Source organism: Lepisosteus oculatus, chromosome 2 (assembly GCF_040954835.1).
Source record: "Lepisosteus oculatus isolate fLepOcu1 chromosome 2, fLepOcu1.hap2, whole genome shotgun sequence".
Taxonomy (NCBI): Eukaryota; Metazoa; Chordata; class Actinopteri; order Semionotiformes; family Lepisosteidae; genus Lepisosteus; species Lepisosteus oculatus.
Window position 1 is genome coordinate 68,559,826 of NC_090697.1, and position 21,493 is coordinate 68,581,318.

General features: G+C 42.0%; 1 protein-coding gene across 3 annotated transcripts; it reads left to right on the plus strand.

Annotated features, from left to right (window-relative positions):
- The first annotated feature begins 1,361 nt into the window (after positions 1 to 1,361).
- On the plus strand, positions 1,362 to 19,480 carry ncaph (non-SMC condensin I complex, subunit H). 3 transcript variants are annotated; one of them, XM_069181616.1, is made up of 19 exons: positions 1,362 to 1,554; positions 2,901 to 3,156; positions 4,444 to 4,534; positions 4,897 to 4,989; positions 5,129 to 5,246; positions 5,918 to 6,060; positions 7,190 to 7,379; positions 7,627 to 7,718; positions 9,819 to 10,021; positions 10,366 to 10,511; positions 10,821 to 10,927; positions 11,238 to 11,357; positions 12,447 to 12,554; positions 13,134 to 13,292; positions 13,433 to 13,543; positions 13,732 to 13,808; positions 15,078 to 15,153; positions 15,785 to 15,885; positions 19,337 to 19,480. In XM_069181616.1, exons 2-18 carry the CDS (start codon positions 2,912 to 2,914, stop codon positions 15,842 to 15,844), a joined length of 2,139 nt encoding a protein of 712 aa, XP_069037717.1. In that variant the 5' UTR covers positions 1,362 to 1,554; positions 2,901 to 2,911; the 3' UTR covers positions 15,845 to 15,885; positions 19,337 to 19,480. The 3 variants fall into 3 exon arrangements, with proteins under 3 accessions (XP_069037717.1, XP_069037722.1, XP_069037710.1); XM_069181621.1 differs by lacking the exon at positions 19,337 to 19,480 and having other exon boundaries at positions 2,897 to 3,156; positions 15,785 to 18,219; XM_069181609.1 differs by lacking the exon at positions 19,337 to 19,480 and having other exon boundaries at positions 15,785 to 18,219.
- Positions 19,481 to 21,493: the final 2,013 nt, after the last annotated feature.

The following is a 21,493-nucleotide window of genomic DNA, read 5'->3' on the forward strand; positions in this document are numbered from 1 at the left end:
AAAAATCCCAGGGTCTTGAAAAGAGTAGGGGTGTAACCCCGGAATCCTGGCCAAACTTCCCATTGGCCCTTACCAATAATCCCCATCTATGAATTGGCTTCATTACTCTGCTCTCCTCCCCACTGAGAGCTGGTGTGTGATAAGTGTTCTGGCGCACTATGGCTGCTGTTGCATCATCCAGGTGGATGCTGCACATTGGTGGTGGTGGAGGGGAGTCCCCGTTACCTGTAAAGTGCTTTGAGTGGACTGTCCAGAAAAGTGCTATATGAGTGTAAGCAATTATTAATAATTATTATTAGATTCCCAAAGGACCACTATTTACACGCTGCCTCTTCTGTCAGACTCAAGCACGCGTGTCTCATGCTGCTTACACAATTCAGTAATGAAAACTTATCACATATAATCATCTCAACTGATGATAGCTGGGATGTCAGGTTATGCAAATCTGTCATGGTGTTAGTGGTGTTAGTGGGGCCAGCAGGGGGCGCTCACCCTGTGGTCCATGTGGGTCCTAATGCCCCAGTATAGTGATGGGGACACTATACTGTAAACAGGCGCCGTCCTTCGGATGAGACGTAAAACCGAGGTCCTGACTCTCTGTGGTCATTAAAAATCCCAGGGCTCTTCTCGAAAAGAGTAGGGGTGTACCCCGGTGTCCTGGCCAAATTTCCAATTGGCCCTTACTAATCATGGCCTCCTAATAATCCCCCTCTATGAATTGGCTACATTACTCCGCTCTCCTCCCCACTGATAGCTGATGTGTGGTGAGCGTTCTGGCGCACTATGGCTGCCGTCGCATCATCCAGGTGGATGCTGCACATTGGTGGTGGTGGAGGGGAGTCCCCATTACCTGTAAAGCGCTTTGAGTGGAGTGTCCAGAAAAGCGCTATATAAGTGTAAGCAATTATTATTATTATTATTGTCATGTTAACAGTACCTAACACCTAGTGTAGTCTAAAATCTAATTAGGTTCTCTAAGAGGAAAACAAGCTAACTGCTGTCGTTACTAATACATCTAGAACTATTATACCATATAATAGTTAATATTATACCTGGATAATATTATACAGATATAGATAATATTACACCGGGGTTCCCATCAAGGTCGTAAGCGATTTATCTGGTTAAATAAAGGATTAGGTAAACATCCGCACACCATTTTATCGCGCTATTTCTTATAAAATATCTAGGGAAGGGAAAATGTGCACTATAAATAGCGCCAGGGCCTCCTTTGTACAATATTTCCTGCATTTACTAATAGCACAAAACCTACAGCCCACCCACTTGCCTACAGAGCAGGAAACTCAAATGAGAACCGTGTTTTTGACTATACGTGATGACGTTTTACGATCGCGCCGATGTGCGTGCGCATGCGTAATTGTGTCGGCGCAAATTTTCAAAAAGTGAGGACTGAGCAATCTTAAGTAACATCGTATAACATATTATCCATCATATTCACAAACAGTTTATTGGTGGTGTTTTTTGGGGTTTTTAAATCTTGTTATTTTTAGTGTTGGCTTATATAGCCTTCGGTTAAACAGGATCTAGATCACGGTAAGGCTTTTTAAAGTTTTTTTTTCTGATCCCGGTGCGTGATCTGAATTGTGTTAATACAAAACAGTAATTGGAATTTAAAATCAGAGCTATATAACTTAAATATAGCTCCAATAAATATGTATCTGGGATAACAATATTTTTTCTCAACAATTTGGAAGTTATGTGCTCGTAAAAATTGGTTTCAGAGGAGAAATTTCGGTGATGTTTCGAGTTATTTACATCTCGGCAAAACCAGTAAATATGACGCGATCGCTTATAAAACTGCAAGTAATGTACGCACGGTTATGTGCGCTCGTTACGTTAAAATTATATTTATAATGTATCTCGATTATCCAGTAGAATTGTTAATACAGCAGTAGAAACCACCACAGACCAAAACAAACATCGCACTCCGGATGTTTCGCCTCTTCTGTCCCTGGGCGACTCTCTATTGTAACAGTCAGGCCGGTGTGTCCTAACCTCAGTTGTATTTTAACTGTCCATAACAGTGTTCTTACTGGGGTTGAATAATAGTGTAATTCCTTATTAGGTTGACTTTTATAGAAAATGACTCACAGAAGTTACATTTACCTGTTTTTAAAGGTGGACTTGCTGAAATAATCTGGTTAAAGTACTTTATACAGTACTTAATCCCTACTCCACTCTTAATTGTACAATGCTACCTATGATTTCAACAGGAAGTCGGTCGAAAATTAAAGCTTGTGCTTCATAATGCATTCTGAGTATTTGTACTGTTCTAGCTGTTTGTGTAACAGAGCTTGACTAATTGTAATTATTGCTCAGTTGAACAGACAGACAAGGACATGTTGTCGTAAAAGTATAAAAGTGCTAACTGTACTGTGACGAAGAGCCATCCATAAAATGGAGGAAACACTGACTTTGTAGCTAGACCTTGTATATCATGCAAAAAGCTCATAGATATTCCAAGGATGAGGAAATATTCTAGTAGAGTTCTACTTATGCTAGATTTGTTCATTGTAATATGGGCTGGATCTGTATGTTAAGCGCTGTCTGAGGGATGGTCTGTACTACTATACTACTATTACTACTACTACTAATTATTATTATTATTATTTATTACTCTACTCAAAGCTCTTTATGGGTAATGGGGACTCCCCTCCATTACCACCAGTGTGCAGCCCCACCTGGATGATGCGACGGCAGCCATAGTGCGCCAGAACGATCCCCTCACATCAGCTATGAGTGGGGAGGAGGACAGAGTGATGAAGCCAATTCAGAGATGGGGATTGTTAAATATGAAGTTGCATGCGTACCTCATTCTTATTGCCAGCTTCGGGGTTGTCTAAGAGTGCTGTTCTGTGCCATCTCTCTCTCCGAGGCAGCCTGTGCCGCGATGAGTGCCTCCTCCACCCCCCGCCTGGGCATGCGCTCCCACGTCCTCACGGAGATGCTGCCCGGGAAGCAGTTCGTCTCGCCCTCCACCCGTGCCAAGGTGGTGCAGGTCGCCCACCAGCCGCTGCTCAACAGCTGCCCCAGCAACGATGACGACCTGGAGAAGAGGCAGAGGCGGCGCTCCAAGGTCATCGACCTGCACATGAGCGGCCTGGATGGCTCGCTGCTGGATTCCCCTGCGCGCAGGTCAGCCGGGGGCTTACAGCCAGGCCACAGAGTTTCATGAGCATGTGTTTCCCTGTGTGACTGTGGGTGGCAAGGTGGCACATTACAGTAGATTTCCTGTAGGGCTCTCCTGCTTAAATACCTCCAAGATCCTTTTTTATTTATTTAAGCGAGTGGCACGGTGGCGCAGTGGTTAACATTTCTGCCTCACAGTTTCCAGGGAGCTATCAGTGTGAAGTTCGTATGTTTTCTCCGTGTTTGCCTGGATGTCCTCCTGGTGCTCCACTTTCCTCACACAGCCCAAAGACGTGTTGGTAGGTTAATTGGCTTCTGGGAAAACTGGCCCTGGTGTGTGTGTGTGTTTGTGTCTGTGCGTGCCCTGTGATGGATTGACATCCTGTCCAGGGTGTTTTCTGTCTTGTGCCCCTTGCTTGCTGGGATAGGCTCCAGCTTCGGCACCCCCACGACTCTGTTTTGCATGAAGTGGTTAGAAAAGGGATGGAAAGCCTGAGCTTCTTGAAGCAGTGGTATCGCACGTCAGTTATACTGTCCATCATTGTAGGATTAGCAGTTAGAATTGTTCTCAGTGTGGAGTTCTGGGGGAATCCCAGAAAAACAAAGGGAAAGTTCTCTCTTACATCAGTGAACCTTCACATACAGATGGGCTTTCAGAAAAGCAGAAAAAGGTGTAGATAGATAGATAGATACTTTATTGATCCCGTGAGGGAAATTGCAGTGCAACAGCAGCTTAACACACACAACACAGCCACAGTGTAACGAATTATATACTAATAGTACAATACATACAATACAATACAATACAATACAAGAGTTACTCACAGTCCGGACACACAAGAGGAAACTAGAACAGAACAGTACACAGAAAATCGTATCACACGTATGAATATAAATATAGATGTAACCATAGATGTAACCAATAGATGTAACCAATATAAATGTATTGCACAGGTCCCTGGCATATATTGCACAAAAGTGGTTGTCAATGGGAAAAAGAAAAAGAAAGAGAACAGAGGTAGCGCTGCTCTTTGAACATTGCATGCAGGGATCCAGTGTATATAGCCTCACTCAGCAGCCTGATCAAAAGATCAAAGAGATCTCCTGGGGAGACAGATTGGTGTCCAGACCCTTTGTCTTTCTGATATATTTCTGAGCCTCTCAGATGTGTACAAGGTTTTTAAAGCAAAATGAATTTGCAACAGAAATTTTCTTCTTTGGTTTCTCCAGCATGTTCATGTTAGGGGTTTATGTTGTGGTAAAATTCTGTTCTGTTTCTCGGAATGTGTTCAGTGGTACAGGTACTCCAGCTGCAGTGCCCAAACTGTCCAATTCCGAGATCTCTGAGCACTATTCCACCTGCATCAAGCTTTCTACGGAGAATGTGAGTAGAGAGTCACTGATGATTTGCTTGTTTTCACAGGTTCTTATGGCAGTGAGGGCCACTATGTTCACTTAAAGGAAATCTCCCTTAATGTATTTTTTGTTCTACCCAAAACAGTACTGTCTGTGGATAGCTTGACAATAACTGCACCTAAATTTGACAGAATAACCCCAGAGTATCTGATTAATAATTACTAAACTAATTCAGCACTATCATGATTATTGAACTCTGATTCAGTACTCCTTGTTGGAAGTTTGAAACAGTCCTTTTTAAGAATGTATGTGCCCTTAAGTCAGCTCGTTTGGACTTCTGTTCTATAAACGCATGGATTCAACACCTCGGTGTGTGTTCTCTGTTCATAGAAAATCACCACAAAGAATGCCTTCGGCCTTCACCTGATCGACTACATGTCAGAAATTCTCAGGCAGAAGGAGACTGAGCTCACAAACTTTAAGGTGAGTGCGGTACTTTTCCTTTAAAATCCCATGAATTGTTTTCCTTTCTCATAAGATGTCCCTTCCGTCAAAGAGGAGACCATAAATGAACAGCTGCCTGGTTTTTCGTGATTGACCTATGTTTTCCTTTTTTGCCCAGGTGGCAGCGGGCACCCTGGATGCCAGCACAAAGATCTACTCAGTGAGGGTGGACGCTGTCCACGCCGACACTTACAGAGTCCTGGGAGGACTGGGCTCCGACATGAAGCAGGCAGATGGTGAGGACACAAGTGAAACTACGTGGAAGTGTATTTAAAACCAAGGGGGGGGGGGCATGACTTTACCCAAAGGGTTGTGGGAGTGTGGAGCAAGATAAACAGCCATGTTGTTGAAGCCGATATCCTGGATTCTTTCAAGAAGTGGCTGGATGAGCTCCATGGACCAATGAGCTGGTTTTTACAAAACAGATGGGTTGAATGGCCTCTAGGTTGTAACCTTGCTTACATTTCTACAAGAGCCTAGCCGAGGGAGAGTGAAGATTTCCCTGTTCACGCCACAGGGACCACTTGTACATTACCAAACACACGTCGTAGCAGTACACGTGGCACAGTGTGGTCCCTTGTAAACAGAAGTTTTGTTAAAAAAATTATCTAAGTTCTTTAAATCTGTAAAGTACATCAATCTGTTTCAAGCATTTAACAGCATTTTAATTTTCTTGGTAAATTAATGGCATGTTTGTGTAATTTCAAGCATCACGAATGTGTGGAAAAGTACAAATACATTTCTACCTACTTAGGTGCAAGGTATTGAGAAGTCAGGCTTCCAGTCAGTTAACCAGCAGAGTGAGCTGTTCCAGAACAGCCTGGATTAAGCAGACACTGGTGCGCGAGATTGTTAAAACCACGCTGGTTTTATCCCAGAAAAACATGTGCTTTTTCAATCTGTTCAGAAAAAGAGCCAGAGGACGGGGAGGAGAACAGCACAGACCCAGAAGTACCCAAAAAGGTGGTGAAGAAGAAGAATCCCAACAAGAAGACTGTGGAGCAGAATCTCAACAACATCAACAGCGCCGAGTCCGAGAGGAAGTGTGAGGTAGGGACCATGCAAAATGAGGGTTTCTTTTTTTAAGAAAATGTGGAAAGAAGTCATCCTGAAGAACTGTTTTTTTTTCTTCCCCACTTGACTTTTTTTCAAGTACGTTTCACGAGGTACTGGCGTGTGCAGGGCGATTGAAATTTGGTAGGCTTTTCCGATTGGAGCACAGGGAACATAAGCACACATTCTGGAGGCCTCTGCATGGCCACAAAGGCCTCCTGAGACTGTTGTGGCTCCAGCATATAGGGGCAGGAAGCTGCTGGGTTGTACTGTCATCATTGATGAGGACATTCACCTCACACCAGGTCACTGCACAGGTTTCATGTGGTTTTTTTCTTCATGTGCCTTTTAACATTCTATTCTATCAGAATAAAGCTGTGGTCAATACTTTCTGCTAGGAACCCCACAGAAAGAAGCAGATTGCAATGGGTAACAAAGATGAGGTGCAGCATTACAAAACAGATGTGAGGAAGTCTTATCCAGAGATTCAGCTTGCTGCTGCCTGAGTATTTGCTATGCCAGAGTGGATTTCTGCTCTGCTGTTTAGTTATTGGTGTCTGTCTTGGCAAAGGAATCTGTGCAGTATTGCAGGCTGGTATCTTCTCCAGTTTTGCTTGCCTTCAGTTGCCATGCATTCGTCATAGGCTGCACTTACTTATTAAATCGCAGCTGTCTGAGGCTGAAGGGTAGATCTAAGTGCAGGTAAGTACGAATATGCTTAGGCGAGTGAACAAGCAGTGTAACAGACAAGAGTCAAAGCCAAGGAGACTTGAAATAAAGTACCAAAGGGAATCTTTAAATGTAGTTGTAGAGAGAGCAGTGCAGTCCAAAACCAGATTAAACAATCTAGAGGGAAACTCAAAAGGTGAAGTTGAATAAGGCACGGTCGGGAGCAAGGTAAACTTACAGAGGATGCCAAGACTAGGATAAATCACTAAGACTGTGCATCGGAGTATCACATGGGCGGGTCTTATATAGCCAGTTGTTTAAGTGCACACAGATGGAATCACTTGATCTATTTGTCATAGTAACTGGTAGGTCTGGCGGTTGCATTTGATTCTTTTGTGGTTTGCGATACTTCGGTGAGAGGGGTATGATGGCGTGCTTGTGTTATGTGGGGGCGCAGGTAGATCCCATGTTTCAGAAGATGGCGTCTTCGTTTGATGAGACCAGCACAGCCGGGGTGTTCCTGTCGGTCCTGTTCAGCGAGGACTGCTCCAGCGAGCTGCGCTTTCCCTCTGACGTTGTCGTACTCTCCTCCGGGACCCCCTGCCAGCCACCTCCCCCAGCCCAGGTGCCAGCCTCCCCCTTCACAGGTAATGACCTTCCCATCCCATAAAACCTCTTCCCTGCCTGTCTCCCAGCCCCTGAGCTCTCTGCTAGCTCATAGCAGATGTGCTTAAAGACACCCATGGCTTTCGCTCAGACACGGATTTCCCTGTCTCAGTCCGTCTCTGGAAGAGAGTTGGCGTCTGTTGGCGATCCAGGTTACATCATCTGCAAGTTGCTGTTCCAGTCTGTTGCTCTTGATTGTCCGATTTATCTCGCTGTCTGGTTTTGCAGCCGGGCTGCAGCAAGCCCAGGAGAAAAGCTCCATCTGCCCGTCTCTGGAGGACTTCTCCTTCACCAATTGGAGCGACAAGGCTCACAACCAGGTACCTTCATTAAAAAGTTTTAGATGTTCCTTTCATAGAGAGAGAGAGAAACGTCTGGATCTGCAGGAGATCGCTGACAAGCTGCACACCAGTTTAGGCATGTTATGGGTATCCAGTCTATTAGTTTTGAGGAACTGCTGTAGTCAAACTTGAACATAAGTCTCCCAACTGCCCCCACCCACTGACTATAATAATAGACTATAGAGCTAAGGTAGGTCTAATATAATATAGTTACTGACTGAGGGTTCCTCCAGTCATGAAGCATCTTCTCTGCTGACGCTGTTGCAGTTTTCAGCTCATTTCACAACCTTGAGTTTGAAGATGGCATAATAGGAGGACCATTTTCTAATCAATCACTGGTGCTGTTATTGTTGAGTTACTGCTGGCTGTCTTTATTATTTATGGTGTAAAATTAATGATGCCCTATTAATTCTGTACATAAATTCAGAATACATAAATTAAGGCTTCTTAAGGAGCAAGTGCTTTCCTTAACGCCCCACGCTCAATTTCAACATTAGTAGTCTCACTTTCCATGCTTTGGAAAAGGCAGACAGCAAAGTCATTCAATTGAAGAATGAATGTGTACTTTTGCTGCCACCTTCTGGAGCTTATGGATAAGAGCACAGGTTAGTCCTAGTGAAGGGTGTAAGTCAAATTCCTTCACTAACATGTAGAGTACATGTTATTTTATACCTGTGTTTTTAAAGTTTTTTTTCTGTGGGAGGGACATCAGAAGTAATCAGAATAAATTAACCGTAAACAAAACAGTGGCATGAACAGCCTATTCTGGATAGTAAGTGCCCAAATGAATGAATTTTAGGTTTTTCCTACTGTATATGATATAAGTTGGTAGGTTGATCAGAAAATGTTGTGTATTCTGCTACATATGTCTGACCCTTGTGCACTACAGTCATTTAGACTTTAGATATCTGTTTAGTCAATATATAAGGTGACCCCCTTCCCCCTTAAAAATATTTTTAATTGTTTAAATTTCCTTACTTATACAACATGTTACAGACTTGAAATGAATACCTTGTACATTAGGTCATGAGTGGCAGTGTGGCCCTGCTTAAATGTTAATGAAATATACATTGATGTATATAGTTACAGGTCACCATGTCTTGTATGTGGCCATATCCATCCCCACCAATAACTGGTCAGACTTTAAGTTTTGGTTTCCAAAAAGATCTGTGTTTTAGTTTATTTTTTTACATGCATGGCTCCTCGGGGCCTATGGAACAGCCCTGGGGCCATGAAATAGAAGAAAGGCAAAGATTTCAGCACTGTATGAGCTGTTAAATACAAAAACACTTAGTTGCTTTCTATTTATACTAATCTTCAAAAATATAATGCACAATAAATATACTTTTGTTAGACATGGCATCACGGCTCATCTAATTATTGATGAATGCATAGTCTATTAAAAATGAATGTATGCAACATCAAGCTATATTTAGTACATTTTTTTGCCATGTACTTTAAGTAATTTAATGGATTATTTCATAGGCAGGTGCATGTTATTATTTAATAAGGCATGTTTCCAGCATACGTCAAAGCACTCAAGCAGGGTTTTTGTATGCATCCACCTGTTGTGCATGCTGGGTTTCTCTTGCCTACAATGCTATAGATGCTCCGTCAATGAAGATATAGCACATAATTTATTCCATTTATATAGCAACAGTGTTTCAGGGAGAACTAACTGTAGATGGTATTTGCAGGTCCGTTTATACTGGGACAAATTCATAAATCAACACGGTGGTTGGAAAGTTGGAAAGAGTTACCAAAATACATTTTAAAATGTGTTTTTTTTTTTACTTTTACAACATGAGGAGTATTTACAGTAATAAAAAGTGTGGCTGGACACTTTCCATGTAATATATATATAAATCGTCCACAGAACGTTGAATATTAAGGTTGAACATTTTGTATTTTCAGGTTGAAGTTTCCAAACTCTGAAGTTAAAAGCTGAAGCTTAAAAGTTCAAATCGGATTCATTTATTTTTGCACAAGGATCAGTAGTGACCATGTTTCCGGTAATCAAAGCGGTAGAGTCTTGTGCGTGTCGTCCCAGTTAGCTCTGCCTTCCCTTTGCCCCTGCAGAACATCACTCAGATGCTGGAGAAGTACAAGAGCAGCAACCACGTGTTCGACATCAACGCGGAGCCCGAGCTCGAGTGTGAGCCGGCGGACGGCGGGGACGATTTTGACGCGGATGCTTACGAGGATGGGCCGGAGGAGTGCGGGGACGGCGACAGGCAGGGGGAGCACCGCAGTGGCTGTATGATGGATAAAGGCCGAGGCCGGTAAGGATAGTTGGCTCGGACCAGCTTTCTTCCATCACATTGCCCTTTTTGAAAATATGTTCCCTTCCCAGCACTGGGTGTCCTAAGAGAAGTTCCCTGATATCCCCACTGTACATTGTGTGGTGTTACCAAGAATCACTGCTATTACACAAATATAAATTATTGTTCAACAGCAATTGTTTAATTTATGTCTTTCCAGAACTACTGTAATAGTGTCCCATGACATAAGCATTGCATGAAAGTGCTTGAACTCCATGCCAAGCAACAGGACAGGACAAGTGCAGTAGCACATTAGTAAACTGTAGAGACCCTTATGCCGATGTTCTGATTTTGGGACTGTGCAGGGACGTCATTCCCATTGGAGAGGGGGATATTGGCACCATGTGCCTGCAGCTGTCCTCCCAGCCTGGCGAATACTCCTACTTCAGCCCCAGGACTATGTCGATGTGGGCAGGCCCAGGCCACTGGCGCTTCAAACCACGACACAAGCGTGAGGATCTTTGTGTGTCTGTTTCTTAAGGTTTTGCTTAATGTGGATTTGTACATTACTTCATCATTTCTTAGGGATTATGACAGAGCATTGCTTAAGGTTGTGCAGTAATGAAATAAGAAGAGAGTTCATGGTGTCAGGGAATAGTCTGGGTCAGACTAGAACTGTGGGTAGACTTGGTTCTACCCAGGTATGTGTTAGAAATATTGGATAATTTGCATGCAGCTGTCAGAAGCCTAGGTGTCAGTGATGCCATACCAGTAATGCCTGCTGGTTCTAAAGCTAAAACATCTGTCTGTCTGTGATCAGAGGACCATGAACCTGACAAAGAGAACAAGAAGAGGAAGCCCAAGAAAGCCTTTGAACTGAACTTTAATGAAGACGTCAACTTCGAAATCTACTTCAGAAAAACCAGGGTAACAACTTCCATTGATGATGATATGATTTTATATGATGATAAAATGATATTTTACCTTGCCTGAGGGTCCATGCCAGAATCTCTAAAGAAGCATTTCTTTAATTTTGACGGATTCAGCACAGCTAAAAAGAGAAACAACCAGTTTATCAAAGAAGATCTATATTCTCTAAAGATGTGTATGTCAGCTGATCAAAAATAATTACATTAAGATGTACTAAATTGAATGAATACCAACGGCAGGAAGAAAAGATAGATGACCTAAAAATCCAGTGTTGCCGTCTTATGAGATCTGCTTTCTGTGATTCCAGGCAGCTACAACGAATACAAAGTCTGCTTTGGACACTCTCAACAAGAAGACCACCCTGCCTGCAGACTTCCACTACGAGCCAGACTGCTTGGCTAAACTGAGCTACAAGCCCTCAAACACAGTGAGTGGTGTCTGAGCATCTTGAACCAAATGCCACGTGTTGCTAATCATGGCACACTCACTGTTCAAACTTAGGAAAACCCACCCTTCAGCACGAGGCCTCTGCGAGCAGCAGGATCACTTTAAAAAAAAAATTAACCAATTGTTTTGTTCCACCCCCCCCATATGGAACAGCTAGTTGTGTTTGTCTTGGCTCTCAGCTGATCCCAAACCCCACTGAGCTAATCCTCTTTGAACTTTAACACCACCACATATCTGCTGCCTCGCTGAGGTCTAAGAGAGAGCTCTGGTAGAAGAAACAAGCCCTACTCCCGCGTCAGCAGCTCAGCCAGCTGTGCAATGCTCCTGGGGGAGACCCAGTCATAGTCGGCTAGTGACGTGACACCGGCTCAGACCTGAGATCATAGAGCTCGGCCTGCATGTAGGCCAACGCCCTTCTGGTTGAGCCACTCGGGAGGCCCAGCAAGAACAGCTCTCCAAAGGTCATTGTGTGTGTATCACAAAGCTGTGAAACATCTGTAGTCAGGATCACCTCCAGCTGAGGCTGTGACAATAGGAATGGTATGTGAGATCAGAACCCCCTTTGGTTCCACTGTTATTTTCACTGGGATTGAAATCCTAGAATTGTTTTTGCCAGGGATAATGGAAGTTCGTGACATGCTCCTAGGGCTGACAGTGCCTTTACTGCTACTGAGAAAGTCTGTTCATGTGACCGAGTATCCTAATATTTGGAGCAGTGAGCGCGCCTTGGTGTTCCTGAAATCTGGAATGTAAGAAATATTTGCTGAACTAAAACTGGGTTTGACCTGTTGTTTTTGCAATTGTGTGACTTGGCCTGTTGTAATATTTATTTTACTTTTCTTGGTGATAAAATGCAGGAAGAAAAAGTGATAATTTAATCCAGAGATTTTTGTTCAGAAATGTGCCATTGTACCTGTTTCGAGGCCAGGGATCTCTGTAAATCAGTAAAAAAGATCTGTGAAACAACAAGATTTTGATTTTGCTTTATGAGAAGTAAAAGCTGTTTTTTCAAATGTAGATTAATTGCAATTAGTGCTACATTGTCAGATGTCCTGTTTTTTTTCTTTAGCTTTCTAAACTGACGAAGATGCGCATTTCTGGTGAAAATTTGGAAGAGATTGGAGATTACAACTATGACAACCCCAATGATACTGCCAACTTCTGCCCGGACATTGAGGTCTGTTTACACAGTAAACACAACCCTGCAAGTTAGAACATCATTGTACAGTTTCCGCTGAAGATGACTATGAACTGCTCTGCTTTTCCCATTTTAGATTAGATTTCAAGATTTTTTTCCCTTCTCCCAAGAGAAATACTACACTGATATGTCAGCATACTTCTGATCTAATCTCTAGGACTAAAATGATTTAAAATGATTTTGGCTCAGCATAAAATAGTGCTCTAAAAAACTAAAAATAGATTGTTTTTTTACATGGAATGAATCTAATTGAGCTTGTCTTCCGGAGCCCTGAAGTTAAGAGCCCCACCAAGCACAGTTTTAACCTACTCCTAAAAAGTTACCATTAGTGCAATGCAGACGTTCCACATAAGAAAATTACTTATTTAAATAATTAGCAAATTCACAGATGTGTGGTAGTACTGAAGCCAGTTGTCATCCCTGGGACAGTTCAGTCATTCCTGGACTGAACTGATCATTCAGTGTGAGCTTCAGTTTCCTAAAATCAGTGCTGTCCCAGCCAGAGCGGTGCCTGACTCCACGTTCTAATTAACCTGGAGCATGTGTCTGTCTGTGCAGGTGGAGGACGATGAAGAGCCGGCTGGCTTCGTGGGGCCGGATGGAACATTTGAGATGACCTGTCACCCTGGAGGGGGATCCATTTCCCTCCCGGCGGAGACAAATGGAGCAGACATCACCACCTACGGAGAAGACAACCTGGTGGCTGAGCCGCACAAGGTCAGAGGTCAAAGCTGCTCAGGGTGGCAGAAAGGCATCGAATTAAACGCCGGGGACTGAAATTCACAATTGCGCCAAAAAACTTATTGATTTGTATGTTTTGACTGCCGGCCTATCTGTCCACCTCTGTTGTCTGTCAGGTGAACAAGATTGAGATCAATTACGCCAAAACAGCCAAGAAGATGGACATGAAGAAACTGAAGCACACCATGTGGAATCTGCTGACTGACCAGTTAAACAAATCAGCAGAGGTTCGATTCTTTTTTTTTTCCCCCATTGTTTAAATCATCAGAGGTGTTTGGAGACCTGTGTTTTACACTGCAGCGCAAAAATGCAATGCCAAAGAGGAGTGCGAGATGGTATTCCCTTGAAGCGTTTCAGACGAGGCTGGCGAGGTGAAGGAAACCACTACATTTTTTAATATCTGTCTCTGCTACAGGCAAGAGAGGGCGATGAGTCGGCTGCAGTGAATGGAATGAAAGCCTTCAGTCAGACCACCAAGAGTCTGCTCCAGAGGTAACTCTTCAAGGCCAGATCACATTCCCCTTTCAGAGCAGTGTGAGATACTCAGGTCATGATTGGTTAAGGGCCAGATTAGTAATTATTTGCATTTCAGAGTGGGCCAAGACACTGCAGTTTACCAAGAACTTGATTAGAGTGCAAACACAGAGTAGGTAACCAGACCGGCAGGGTCAGGACGCTGGAATCAGGAACAGTCACTCGTTGCTGTAAGGAAAGGCACTACCAGACTCCAGTTTCACAGTGTTATTGCCAGTTCTGTGCTACTTAAGCATGAAACAACCCTTGAGTCCTCCACCCCAGGTTTTGTGCTAAGCTAGTGTGCTTCTTTGTCGAGTAAACCAATGTTGTGCGTATGCATGGGTCACAAGCAGTTCATCCCTGTGTGGGATTAGATCTGCTGTCCCTTGGGAATCTTCTAACCCTCTGAAAAGACTCGGCACACAGGTGGGCAAACAATACCAGTCATCCATGTGACCCCATTGGCACCTCCTGTCAGGTTTAGAGGGCAACATCACTGTTAGAGCCTCACATCAGGAGCCCTGCTGCCAATATAATGCATTCATAGTTTATACTGGACTTCTTTTAATTTTATTTGTCATGTGGATCAAGACATCTGCTGAGGAAGGCAGTTATATTTAGACTCCTTACTTTTCAAAGCTTATATTTTTGATGCAGGCAAACTGTAAACAGACTTTTAAATCTGTAGGGATTTGTGTTATTTTGCTTATTTTAACCTTTTAATCCAATTTTAAAAGACCTTAACCATTTTAAAGGCAATAAGTCACAACTGTGTATGACTTGAAAATTCAATGTTTTTCTGAAAGTGGGAGAATTCAGTTACCTCCAAACAAATACCTTTTATTAACAAAGACTAAAACGATGCACCTCTCGGTGTAATTAAATTAAAGCATTTGAGATAGTTTCAGTTATACAGTTAATAAGCAGCTATTGACATTTGACAGTTATCACTTTAAATGGAAAAGCTCCCCCACCCTCTGGTGAGACCAAGAAAGCAATTAACAGTTATTTAACAGCAATTAAAGTCAGCTTAAAACAATTAGCTTTAAAGGGCTGGTGCATTTTGTCATGGTATTTTGTGCACAGAAAAGCTGTAGAAGACATATACGGTAGTACTACCTCCTAATGATATATATGATACAGCTCCAACATTAAAGGGGAGATGTGGTTAGGAAGCAGACTGAATCCAAGCTGGAGCACAGCATGGTTCTGTTTTCCTTTGACTTCCTTTCTGTTTCGTCCCAGGCTCCCCTCTAATATGGCCCAGAACCTGTCTGTCCCCTTGGCCTTTGCCGCCCTGCTGCACTTAGCCAATGAGAAGGTGAGTGTGTCTGCACATTGGTAAACCAGCTCTGCTGATAGAAGTCATACGCTGTCCACACTGCTGGAGCCATTCACTGTCACTGTCACAGTGGGCTGGATAAAACAGGACTCTTTACTTGTACTTTCTACAAACTGTCCCACAATTGGAGTTTTGTGGAATGAATGCAGATGTATTTGGAAGTTTAAACCATATTCAGAAATGTTAGGTTCTTCTAGTTAACTTGTTAGTTCAAAGAATGACTGTATTTTTTAAAAGATATGTTTCTACTTCAGGAAGGCCTCAAAGTTTGTCAACCTTGAACGTGCACATGCTACACTTTAACCTGCCCCTGCTTTATGGATCAGCTTAACTTGTGTCAGCCAGGCCATCCCTTTATTTTATTTTATTTTATTTTATTTCTTGGGCAACGGGGGCTTTAAGCCCCCAGAGTAATTACCCTCACAGGGGTTGAATATATTGTCTGAATAGTCCTTGATGGTCAAGCATTGCAGGTCGATCTCCACACGGAGGATATAACGATGGCCTTGAGAGGCAGTGGTCAGTGTAACTGTGACTGGAATGTGCATTGACGCTATGGCCCTCCTTGTGGGTCTCTCTGATCGCTCTGCTCCCTGTTCTCTCCCTGCAGAACCTGGAACTGCTCAAGGTGGACGACATGTGCGACATTATAATACAGCAAGGCCAGTAAGGGAGAAAGACCTTTGGATTTACTGCATTGTACAAACAAAGGTTTCTTTTAGCTCTGTCTTTTATTATATTAAACTTTTTCTTATTTTTATTTTTTTTTATAAGAAGTCGGTAAATTGTTCTTTCACCAGAGAAGTGTTACTGTTGTTTTCATTTCCCTACATCCCCAGTTACCACATTTGGCTAGCTAGAGAAGCTTCCATTCACCGCAGAGCGTGCCACACGATCTCAAAGTGTGCTTTCTCTGCAGGACGATTGTGATAATACATGATATTCATACACTTGGTGACTACTAGCATCAGCTCAACCTGTGCCAGTCTGGCCTGTAGAGTCTTCTTGTTGGCAGAATACCGAATATTGAAACAGTACTCTGTGTGGAGACCATGGCTGTGTCCACGTGTGCAAATAAGTACTTTATTTGAACCTTCCAGTTAAAAATGATGGACATGTGGTGTATATGATATCTTTTTTTTATCAAAGAAATAAATCTGGCGCAAGACAAAAAAAACAACATGCTAAGTTCTGAAGGCCATTTTTGTTTTTCCAAAAATTTTGATTTTTAAAAATTGTCAGAAAGTTATGTCTTGATCATGTAATCCGGGCACACCAGATTGTCTTGGTATATCATGCATCCTCCAAGCTAGGACAGACATCCCAATTGCTATTTTTTCATTTGAGCTTGTTTATCACTTTATGCGTTTGGACTGTTGTTCCTGACTCGGTGGGGTTTGTGTATATCTGTTTTTTTGTTGTTGTTGTTGTTCCGAATTCTAAAGACATCCCAGTTTGTCTGACCCTCAGAGTGAAGCGGTCTGTTTCCCACGCGGGTGAGAGGGCGGAAGGAAACAGCTCTGGGAAGCAGAGTAGATCTGTGACAGGCCTAATGAGGAGAAGAGTGGAATAACCACTCCAGCTGGTGGGGCACAGAGCTGCCTTGGTGTTTCTGTATTCTGCCCCAGCTGGCTCCCCGGTCAATGGAGCCTTTTGTTTCAGTTTTTGGCTTGTCCGTGTAACTAAGCGCTGGTAGACCAGAATATATTTAACCTCTTGGGGAATGTATTGGAACAGCCCTGTTCTCCACATGAAAGGGCTGCAAAATGTGAAAATGCTTTTTTTTTCCTTTCCTGGAGGAAGGCTGTATCTATTAAGATAATTCTTTCAAAGAGTTATGCTTATTTGTCACTCTTCCGATCAAACACATCTAAGTGAAAAGCTTTTTATATTAAAGTGGGAGCTCAGGGAATTTGGCACTGCGGTAGGGGGACAGCAATGTGTTTCAATAAATTATATGTATTCAAAAACATAGCCTGGACACACCCGCCATTCTTACTTAATAGATGAATTAAAATGAAACACAAAAGCCAGGCCATATTATAGAGAATAATATCCTGCTTCAGGGGTAGGAAATAAAGCTGTTTCATTCCCGGAGTTCATTGAAAAGGGATTTTCAAAATTATTTTTTTCCAGCATATGTTGTTTCTTTAAACAAAAAACAGGCATAAAGGCAGCTGAATTAGGGAACTTGACAAAATGACAACGGGTCGTGTTCTTATGGGCACAATATAGAAGCAATAGTGTTGCTTAAAAATAATCTTGGTTATTTAAAGCTAAATGCTATTAAATTTATTGTGTTAACATCATTTTCTTAAGATGATTGGATCTTTATTTTATTCTATTTTAATTAGTTTTCCTCAGAGGAGTCATAAACCCCAGGATATATAATATCTGCTTTTGAGAAACTGTATGCATTTTTTCATATTGTATGTTTTAGAAAGAAAATGTACTCATTTGTGTTAAATCTTGTCCCGTGCAGCTCCAAATCATTTTGAATCATTACATTATATGATCTAAAGGGCTGGATGTTAATGGGATACCCTTTCAAAAGTACTTGTAACATCTTGGAATTCTGTGTCTTGTGAAGGTTTGTTTCAAAAACTCTGCTAACTCTGTTTTGATATTTTTGTCATTGCCGTCTGTCTATGATTGACCTTTCTTATTCATGTCTGCCTATTTTTTTAAACCATATGATGACTTGTCTGGTGGGTCAGAAGCTCTGAGAGTGGACGGCCTAGATACATTAGGTATCACATGGGTGGGACACTCTGACAAGCTCTATTTCCCAATGAATTATTTTACCTCAGGGGCCTTGTGAGAGCCCAGCCCTGCTATTTTGCATTCATTTGCAGACAACCTGTCACAGTGCTCCATCTACTCTGAGTGAGGACTTGAAAAGTCTTTAGCTTTGAGCTTCTTGTTTTTAAAAGGCAGGATTTTTGTACAGTTTGTGGTCTTTTTTAAAAAAATGTTTATGATTTTTAACTTTTTTCTTTTACTGTATGTGTTTGTTGTGTAAATATCAATAAATTTTAAAAACATCTTGAGCATTTTCATGACTTTTTTTTTACACGGGCTATCTATGATTGTTGTTGTGATGATAATTGTAGTTTTTAGTGTAGCTAAGTTGTAATAAAAGGTTTTCCTGTTTGATGACTTAAATCATCTCATCTACAGTGGTTTAGTCATTTGGCAAACTGAAGTGAAACTGGGTGTAAAGTGCAATTCTTCTCTCAATTGTCTGGATCATATAAAGAACATCTGTAAGTTCTCATATTTCCATTTGAAAAAGATCCCCTGGCTAAGGTCTTCTCTCACTTTTGCAGACACTGAAAAGTTAATTTATGCCTTCATTTAATCTCTCCGGGACTATTGTAATGATCTCTTTTGTGGTTGTGCCCTCGAGCTTGTTAATCAAATTAACAGCTTCTCCAGAACGGCGCTGCCAGGGCTCAGAGCATCTCACTCCTGTTCTAGCACAGCTCCACTGGCTCCCTGTCCAGCCCCACCCCAGTCATTAAGATCAGTTTAAAAGGGATCCTAAATTCAATCCTAAATTCTCAGACCAGTTATTAAATCTCAATGACGAACTAAATTCATTAACAAAATGTACACATTTTGAATCGAGCACGAAATCGTGAACTTTGTGAAAGTGCCATAAGTCGCCATGTTGTTGCAAACTCCTGGTCCCCCCATGGGCGAGAGTGAGAGTTTCCACAAATTGCGAGGTGACATGGCCCTTTCTGTTCCCTAGTCATTGTAAAGACTAATGTGACGTGCGAGCGAATTAGTACAGGTTGTGCAGCAGATATTTCACTGCAGAAATGTCCCAAAGTGATCTACGTGCAGAGTTAACAAGTAGTATCTGTTGGCAAAACCATCTGGAAGTCGGGACCAAAATTTCTATTGGATTAAAAGAGATATATTCATAAGTCTGCTTGTTTACTATGTAATAGGGCTGCTTCACGTCACCAGAAGTTTTGCTTCATTACAAATGGTAGAATATGGCGCTGCACATACAAGGGGCATTTTGTCTATGTTGTGATGTACTTACATGTTACAGTTTACATTTTACTTTTGTGGTTTGAGATCATTGCTGTTTGTTTCTAACTCCGAATTATAAAAATAACATTGCAGTTTCCTTTTAATCTTACTGCAGGTCCCCAGAAGTCTTTGCTCTTCACTGGTGGAATAGCCTCCTGATCATCTCAGGCAAGCAGTTTCAACTAAGACCTTCAAGCCCTTCTCTACCCACAAACCTTCCAGTACTATAAACTAAAGTCCCCTTTCCTTCTTGGTTATTAAATTCATTGACTTCTCTTTTTAGCTTTTTCTTTGATGTGAAGCACATTGAGATTCATTGTAATCCAATATACTATATAAATTAAACATTAGTATTATTAGTAGTATGAGCTTCTCTCTCATTTCACTCCCATTTGAGCAGCTGAGTGAGTGAAGTGTTTGCTTCAAACGTTGGCTTCATTCTATCAGGACAACTGAGACTGCTGAGGTTTCCTAAGCCAACTGTCAAAAAGGCATAAGTTCCACTTGTGAAATAGGAAGAATATTCGCTTGTACAATAAATGTAAAATTAAATGCATTCCTGGCAATGTAGACGACATCCTACAATAACGTTTTATTTTCAGGAAATGCATAATATGAAACAGTTCCATGGTGATGTATGACCCTACACACCTGGACAATGTTTAATTCTGACCTGACAGGAGGCTGGCCTTTTTGGCATAGAGGACTGTACCTCTTTTTGGACAAGGGTGCTGTGTGACGTGACACAAGAATCCTAGCAGGAGGCAGGCTACACACAAAACAGCTCAGAAAAAACTGGATGTGCCTGGCTATGAAGAACTCTGTGTTATTTTAATGTCATTCACACAACTTCCAAATTTAACCAGAGGCTGGTTAGTAATGCATTCAATTCTTTGATGGAGCGATTGATACTCATAGGTATACAGAGAAAAAAAATCAGAATCAGAATCACTTTTATTCGCCAGTACGTGTTAGGAATTTGTCTTGGCACACTTGGAACCTGCTCAACACAAAAATCACACAGGTGCAAAAGGAGCATTAACATTACTGACATAATGACATACGACAATATACAAAAGATGGGGAGACACAAAAGCACAGTCACAATATGTGCTCACAGTACAGTACAGATGTATGGAACATATAGACATTACAGTATATATAAGACAGAAGTGCATTCACATTTTACAGTTCAGTACAAATGTACAAACGATAGACATTATAGTATAAGAAAGACACGTGGCAAGTTCAAACCATGTGCGAAAGTACCGTGTGAGGAGTAAGGTGCAACTATGTGCACATGTTGGGAAAACGCACCAGTGCAAAATGTACAAGATGTATGAACCAAGTTAACAATAATACAATAATAAAGTTTTTCAGATGAAAAGGGGAGTTGTAGGGGGAGGAGGCTGGTTAAGCAGAAATATGGCATTGGGAAAGAAACTGTTCAACTGTCTGTTGGTTTTGGTTGCCTTGAAGCGTTTTCCAGTGGGGAAACTTTTGAAATAAATGATGTCCAGGGTGGAAGGGATCTGCAGGAATCATGGTGGCCCAATTCACTGCTCTAGATTTGTAAAGCACGGCGAGGGATGGAAGGTTACAGCCAATCGCTTTCTCAGCACACTTGATAACGCGCTGCAATTGGTTTCTGGAGTGTGGAGCTAAACCAGACAATAATCGAGGGAAAAAAAATAATGTGACAGCCATTAACTTATACCAAATGACTTAATGCTTCCAGTGTTACACAGTCTAACTGGGAACAGCAATATGATTCTAAAGTGACTTTTATATTAGTCACATAGTTATATATTTAACAAACAAAACTGAAATATGAAATGAAACGGATGCCTGAATAAGATTAGATAGATTAAAATACATTTAGAAATTGTCCTCCTTATGCTTTGAGGAATCATATTTATCTTTGATAAGGTCTAAGCTTTGCTTAGTTTTGAATGGATGAAGACAAACATTAAACAAAAAGCCATTAGATGTGAATGTCAGCAAGCAACCATCCCTTTAGCAATGTCCAGCAGGCGGCATTCTGTCTGAGAGCAAACCCATTCCGTTCCAAAGTGCACTGTCATGCCTGGTGCGTCACTGCCAGGTGTCAAGTAACAACCCTTTCGGTTCCCTTGGCAAGCAAGGCTGGTGGAAGTTGAGACTCATTGTTAAAAGCCTGCGCAGAGAGGTGCCGTACAAGGAAAGCTATCACTGTCCTAAATGGGTAACCTGATCATTTGCTGTTCGGTGTTCTGTGCTTGTGCGCAGTAGT

Coding starts and splice junctions, on each gene's coding strand:
- ncaph (XM_069181616.1), top strand. CDS start 2,912: ATGAGTGCCTCCTCCACCCCCCGCCTGGGCATGCGCTCCCACGTCCTC. Junction 3,157..4,443: donor CTGGATTCCCCTGCGCGCAG/GTCAGCCGGGGG, acceptor GAATGTGTTCAG/TGGTACAGGTACTCCAGCTG. Junction 10,022..10,365: donor ATGGATAAAGGCCGAGGCCG/GTAAGGATAGTT, acceptor GGGACTGTGCAG/GGACGTCATTCCCATTGGAG.